The 7,344-nt window shown below is 56.4% G+C and overlaps 1 protein-coding gene across 1 annotated transcript in view; it reads right to left on the bottom strand.

Moving 5' to 3' along the window:
- Positions 1-6,793, bottom strand: part of MPP2 (MAGUK p55 scaffold protein 2) — a 28,546-nt gene extending 21,753 nt beyond the window's left edge. The window contains exon 1 of the mRNA XM_077806313.1: positions 6,712-6,793. Coding sequence (XP_077662439.1) covers positions 6,712-6,793 — 82 coding nt within the window. The remainder of the gene's footprint in view (positions 1-6,711) is intronic.
- Between the last annotated feature and the right edge of the window lie 551 nt (positions 6,794-7,344).

Here is a 7,344-nt window from a genome sequence, read left to right as displayed (position 1 = left end):
TCCTAACCCCTTCAAACGGGGCCAATTTGCGTCTGGCAATTAGCCACTTCATCACCACGGCCCCCTGCCCTGCCCCCTCCCTGCAGGCAGATGGCTCAGCACCCAGTCAGCCACGAGACCCCCCACTCTCCCCCCGGCACCCCAACTGGTAACAGGCGCCGCCAGGGAAAGGTGCATTTTCTCCTTAAAGAAAGAAACAACCCGAGAATTTCCCAGCACCACCCAGGAGGGCGGGAGGCAGGTTGATGAGAAGTGACCCCAATCTCGGAACAGATGTCGCCACCCCCAGGATCCTGTCTCTTTAAGGGTATGGGCATTGGATCCGGAGCTCTTAAAGGGGCGGGGGGGGGAAGGAGAGTTGGTCTCAGATTGGAGCAGAAAGGAGGTGGGTCCCGGCTGCACAGTTTGGACTGGACCCCATCGTTCAGAACTGCGGGGGTTCGAGTGAGGCCCATCTCCACTGCTGGGGGAGCAAAGTGAGGGGAAGGATGGCCCAATGGTTAAGGTGCTGGCTTGGGCATGTGCTCTGACACAAACACCCTGCGTGACCTTGGGAAGGTCACCTAGGGTGTGTCTACACTGCAATTATTCACCCACCACTGTCCTGTGCCAGCCGACTCGGGCTCGCAGGGCCCGGGCTAAGGGACTGTTTGATTGCAGGGTAGGCGTTCGGGTTCAGACTCCAGCCCGAGCTCCGAGACCCTCCCAGGATCCTAGAGCCCCAGCTCCCGAACATCTCCAAGCCGCAATCAAACAGCCCCTTACCCCGGCCCCAGCGAGCCCAAGTCGGCTGGCACGAGCCAACCCCAGTGTCTAATTACCTCGTAAACATCCCCTCAGTCTCTCTGCTCCTCGGTTCTCCATCTGTAACCCGGGGATCACAGCACCGCCCTGGCTCACAGGGATGTCTCAGTGGTTTGAGCATTGGCCTGCTAAACCCAGGGTTGTGAGTTCAATCCTTGAGGGGGCCATTTAGGGATCTGGGGCACAAATTGGGGACTGATCCTGCTTTGAGCAGGGGGTTGGACTAGACGACCTCCTGAGGTCCCTTCCAACTCTGATATTCTATGATGTGATGAGGGTAAATATACTGAAGACTGGGAGGAGCTTTGATGCCAGGGTAACGTAGGAACCTGCACTGCCCCGATGGATCAGGGCAGGACTCACCCTCGACTCCAAGCACACATCACCCACCCTCCCGTGGTGAGCTCCCTGCCCCAGGCAATAGCCCCGCTGGTGAAGGTGTAGCCCTAACAATCCACCTGGAATCCACAGCAACAATCTCCTTTGGAGAGCCAGGGAGTTAAATATTAAACACATTGGAATATTTATAGCTACTTTCTGTGAATCTGGGACCCAGGAGGTTGTCAGGAAAGGAAATATGGGGCTTGGACAGAACCTAGGAGGGGTACAAGTGAGCAGGTGGGGTGAGGGGCAATCCTGGATAATCCTGGATCTCATTAGGGGTAGGGGGTGTTCCGAGGAGAAAGCCCAGATTTGGCAGATCCCTTTATGGGGTGAGGTGGGGAATCCAGGGTTCAGCTGGATCCTCCTCAGGGGTTGGAGTGAGGGGGGGGTGTTATGGGAGAAACCCTGGATTTGGGGATCCCTGAGGAGTTGGGGGGGGCACTGGTAGGACCCCAGCTGGGACCAGCCGGCTCACTGGAAAATGCCTCCCAATGCACCTCGACTGCTCAGGAACGAATCGGGGGGGGTGGACCCCCCCAAAACACATGTGTCCAAACCACAAACAAGCCACCGAGGCAGCGAGCGACGAGCGTCTGTCCCCGAATGCCCCATCCACCGAGCTCATTAATAAGAGATTTGGCTCCAGGCCACTGAATGCAGCAGCTGCATGTGGTTGGGGGCGGGGGAGCAGCCAGGCTGGAGGCTGTTTACTGCTCCGTGCTGCCCACATTCCAGGGGGGGTGACGTTCAGCGGATCAGACCCTGCTCCTGGGCTCCTGCTGTGGGGCCGGAGGGGGAGGCCGAATCAGGGAGGTAACACAAGCCGGCTCCTCTTTACAGACCCCACCGGGGCTAGGGGAATGGAGCTGCTGGCTGGGGCAAGCTGGGCCCGTGCCCAGGAGACAGGGCGTGCAGGAAAAGGAGAGAGGGCACCAGCAGCCGAACCTGCAGCCAAGGGCCATAGCGGAGATAGGGAGTGGGGATAAGGGGACGATTTGCATGGGAACGGGGCAGGACACACAGAGCGTCCCATGAATATTCCCTCTGTGGATGGTTGTATTCATCACGGCAAGGTGCCATTCCCAACCCCACTCTGGGGGCAGACAGACGGCTGTGAACAGAGGCAGCACTGGACAAGGATTCAGGAAATCTGACTTCTATTCCCAGCTCTGGTGCTGGGCAAGCGTGGGCAAGTCACAGTCCCTTGCTGTGCCTCAGTTTCCCCTTTGTCCCTTTACACTGTAAGCTCTTTGGGGGAGGGACAAGGTGTTTGCACATCACTCAGCTGGGCCCACCCATCTCAGTCGCTATGGTAACCTGAATAAAAATAATGTTTTTGGAGACAGGGGGAGGCATAAATACATCTGTGTGCATGCCAATGGGGTGGGAGAACACATGCAGTGTTAGGGACGGACAGTACAGATCTGTGAGTCAGCACATGTGCGAACCCACAGGCATGCACCAAGTGCCTTGGAACAGGTAGTGACTTTGTTCTGGGTTTGTACAGCCCCTTGCACAATGGGGTGCTGGTGCATGACTAGGGTCTCCAGGTGCCAATGGGGGGAGGTAGGCATGTGAGTGCACACTCGTCACTGGACGTGCAAACGTGGTTGAGTCGGGGCAGGGATGTGCCAAACAAGCGCCCGGGTATCTGCGGGCAAGTGTCTGAACCTACAGGCCGGAGTGTGAGCGTCGAGACGTGCACTAGCTCTGTCTCCACGTGTGTACGTGGGTGATAAGTGCAAGTGTGTGACAACACGTGTCCTATGGAGCCCGGGCAGAAATGTGGGCACGGGCGGGGGCAAACGGGTGCCCCTGTGCCAAACTCTCTGGAGCTGGCCTGCCACACAAGGGAAGAGCAGCGACGTTTCAATCAACACAGGCTGAGCAGCGAGACCCCCCAGCTCAGCACAAGGGAGTTTTGACAATCCTGCCATTAAAGGGTTAACTAGGCCCATGAACCCAGAGGCAGTTCCGAAACGAGCAGCACCTCTAATCGGCAGCGGTCGCCCGCCGACTAAGGGGTCACATCCTCCCAGCAGTCCGTCCCCACTGCATCTCTGGCCTGGGGCCCACAGTCCTCCAGGGCCCTGTCTACACGACAAAACGCAGCTGACCGAATTTACGCCCACGGGCCGGCATCGCAGTAACGACACGGCTCGCGCGTATCCACACGGTGCTCCTCGTGCCGGCCACGCGCCTCCTCACCAGGAGAGCTGGCTTCGATTGTACTGTCCACGTGGGGCAGTGTGGGGCGGGCTCCTGAAAGCCAGGAACAGTCCCGCCGTAAGCAACCCAGCGTCTACCCTGTGCAGCAGCAGTCCCAAAAGCCAGCGCAATTGGGAAAGGGATAGATACTGAAAGGGAAAATATCTCCGTTGACACTGCAGCGACCTGCACTCTACACCACTCGGGGAGGTGGAGTTATTAAGTCGGCGTAGCGAGGCAGTTACTTCCACAGGCGTGAAATTTAAGTGTTGACATTTTCCACAGGACCTGCCTTGGGTCGATCTAATTCCATAGCGTAGACCAGCCGTTCTCAACTGGGAGGTCCAGGGCCCCTGCGGGGCCGCGACCAGGTTTCAGGGCAACTGCCAAAATAAGCCAGAGAGCAGGGCTGGCGTTAGACTCACTGGGGCCCAGGGCAGAATGCCAAAGCCCGAGCAATTGCCCTGCTTGCTACCCCCGAATGCTGTGGAATTTTTTAGCATGTGGGGTCAGGGGAGGGCCTCAGAAAGGAAACAGTTGAGAACCCCTGGTGTAGACCAGCCCAAGGGCTCTCACCAAAGGACGCAGTCCTGGGGTAAGGGGGAAGGTCCCCTGACGGATCAGTAACTGGTCCAAAGACAGGAAACCAAGACTAGCAATAAATGGTCAGTTTTCACCATGGAAAGGAGCAAATAGCGGCATTCCCCAAAGATCTGCACAGGGATCAGTGCTGCTCACCCCATTCATAAACAATCTGGAAAAGGGGGTGAGCAGTGAGATGGCAAAATTTGTACACGACACCAAACGACTCAAGATAGCCGAGTCCAAAGCAGACTGCGAAGAGTTACAAAGAGATCTCACTGAACTGGGCGACTGGGCAACAAAATGGCAGATGAAATTCAATGGTGATAACTGCGAAGTAATGCGCACTGGGAAACGTAATCCCAACTATCCATTCAAAAGAAGGGGGTCTAAATTAGCTGTTACCACTCCAGAAAGAGCTCTTGGTGTCACCATGGACAGTTCTCTGAAAACACCTGCTCAGGGTGCAGGGGCAGTCAAAAAAAGCCAACACATTGTTAGGAACCATTAGGAAAGCGACAGATAATAAAAGAGAAAATGTCATAATGCCACTGTATGTATCCATGGTAGACCCACACCCTGAATACTGCATGCAGTTCTGCTTGCCCCGTCTCAAAAAAGATATATTGGAATTGGAAAAAGTGCAGAGAAGGGCAATGAAAATGATTAGGGGTATGGAACAGCTTCCATATGAGGAGCAATTAAAAAGACCAGGGCTGTTTATTTTAGAATAGAGACAACTAAGGAGAGATATGATACAGATCTATAAAATCATGAATGGCAAGGAGAAAGTGAATAAGGATATGTTATTTACCCCTTCACGTACCACAAGAACTTGGGGTCACCTGATTAAATGAATATGCAGAAGGTTTAAAACAAACATAAGGAAGTATTTCTTCACACAACGCACGGTCAACCTGCGGAACTCATTGCCAGGGGATGTTGTGAAGGCCAAAAGTATAACTGTGTTAAGAAAACAATTAGATGAGTTCATGGAGGATAGATCCATCAATGACTATTAGCCAAGATGGTCCAGGACACAACCCATGCTCTGGGTGTCCCTAAATCTCCCACTGCCAGGAGCTGGAATTGATAGACGGGATGGATTTCTTGAAATTGCCCTGTTCGGTTCACTCCCACTGAAGCATCTGGCTTCGGCCACTGTCAGACCCTGGATACGGGGCTTGACCATCCGACCTAGTGTGACCATTCTTATGTACTCTGCATTGCCGTCATAGACTCCTCAACACACACAGCTCTGCCAACGTCCCTCAGTCCCAACCCACAGCCCCCTGCTTGTCCAGTCTTGAGCCCCACGCCCAGCTCTGCTGACGCCCCTCAGACCTGAGCCATCTATGGACCTCAGGTACCTTGATGATGATCTGCAGCACCTCCTGCTATTCCACCGCTATCCCTGAAAGAAAGAGAGCCCCTTGTGTCCACCAGTGCGGTGGGTGTCAAGACCACCCGGGCTTTCAGCACCAGACACCTTGATGCATGGATCCTTGGTTAATCCCGAGCCCAGCGCCCCAGAGGTGAAAGGCCAAGGAGAGAAACAACTCATGGCACCCTCCTCTATGAGGCTGTTGTAGGTACCATTCTCCAGTCGGGGACGCCAACCCCCCTGTGTCACCACCTCAGGGACCCCCCCAAGGCAGCTGCTCCCAGCACTGCATCTGCCTGTTCAGAAGCCACTGTCTAAACTCAAGGGAAATCAAGGGAGAATGGGCAGGTGCACGCATGCTGGCAGCCCCCATCCCATTCACCTCCAGTCTGCCCCCCAGAGAAGCCCCTTCAGTCCAGTGCATTTCAGTGGAGATAAGAGAGGTGGATCCAATTTTCCTTCCCCCAAATGCCCGTATTAATAACTACAGACCAACTCCTGCCCACAGTGCTACCCCACTCAAGTCAATGGGGGCCCCCTAGTGTGTGCAGAGCCACCCACAGAGCGAGTGATGCCCTGGTCAGCAAGGCAAAGGGCCCCTGCTGGCACACAGCTCTTGCACTATATATACTGAACCCCCTCCCCAGTACAGACCCCGGGGTGAGCCAAGGGCACAGGGAGACCCCAAAACCCTGGTCCCAGCCCCCACACCCCAGTTAGCAACAGTGCCTTAATGTGCCAATACAGAGGTAGGAGGGAGCTGAACTGATGTGTCCCACACCCCCAGATACAAGCTATTGCGTAGCAGGGGGAGGGAATATCCCCCCAGCCATTCATCTCTTTGGAAGGGACGGGAAAAGCATGATGATGGGGACCAACCCCCCCAGAGATCCACCCCCTTTCTGCCCCCCAAATTCCAGGCAGCTCTGCCATCTTGGCAAAGATCCCAGCCTGCAGCATCTCACCCGCCCAGTGCCCATTCCTGGTGAGCAGAACCTAGATTTGCACCCCTAGGGGAAAGGAGCAGTGGGGAAATGGGGGAGGGGGTCAGTGGTTCCCCTGGGGGCAGAGTTGGCTCAAGCACAGCCTCTGCCCCCCAACCCATCTCGGTGTCCCTTTTCCTTCCTTTGCTGGGGGTTTGGCCAGCTCAGTTGTACCATCACTGGCCTCCTGTTTTCAGCTCTCCTCTCCCGCCCGAGCATCTCTGACTTCTCACGTCGCAGCTCAGCTTGGACCACAGCCCTGGAGGCAGCAGGGAAGGCGGGGGGGAGGGAGGGAGCCAATCCCCCTCATGATGCCAGAAGCAGCCTCCCCACCGCCATGCATCTGCTGGGGAGGAGAATCCCTACCTTCCCTGCGGAGCTCGGACTCCTCGGAGGAATCCAGCGAGATCCCCTCCAAGGAGACGCCACTGGCGGGGCTGCTGCTCATGGCTGCGGTCAGGGATGCTCAGAAACAGGCTTCCGCACTGCTGCTCAGAGACGCGGGTACCCGAGCTGGCTGCCACGGCGACCGTCTCCAGATCCCACTGCCCTGACAGCTCGCCCGCCCAGGCGATGGATGGGGCTGAGCCCGACGCTTTCGCCACGTGGGGAAGGGCGGAGGAGGCAGAAGCCACTGGCTGGAGAGAAGACCAGGCATCTCCCAAAAATGCCAGCCAATCAGACAGCTTGGCTGCAGGCAGCGTGATTGGCACAGGAAGTGCTGGCACCAGATGGCAAAGGTGGGCGAGAGCAGCTGCCTAGCGGGGAGTTGTGACCCCATCAGCCCTGCTGCCTGGAGGGGCCAGCCGGCCAATGCAAAGCCCGCCAGTGAGTGGATCGGCACCAGGAACTGGAGCCTGGGGCAGGTGCAGTCCTAGTGGACTTAGTATATAGGTCTGGGAACTGGACTCCTGGGTTCTATTCTCAGTGCCGCGTGTTACCTAATGGACAGAGCAATACAGGGAGGGCTCCTGGACTCTGTTCTGAGCCCTTGGGAGC

This window comes from Eretmochelys imbricata, chromosome 27 (genome assembly GCF_965152235.1).
Source record: "Eretmochelys imbricata isolate rEreImb1 chromosome 27, rEreImb1.hap1, whole genome shotgun sequence".
Classification (NCBI taxonomy): domain Eukaryota; kingdom Metazoa; phylum Chordata; order Testudines; family Cheloniidae; genus Eretmochelys; species Eretmochelys imbricata.
This window is presented reverse-complemented; position numbering and strand designations above follow the sequence as displayed.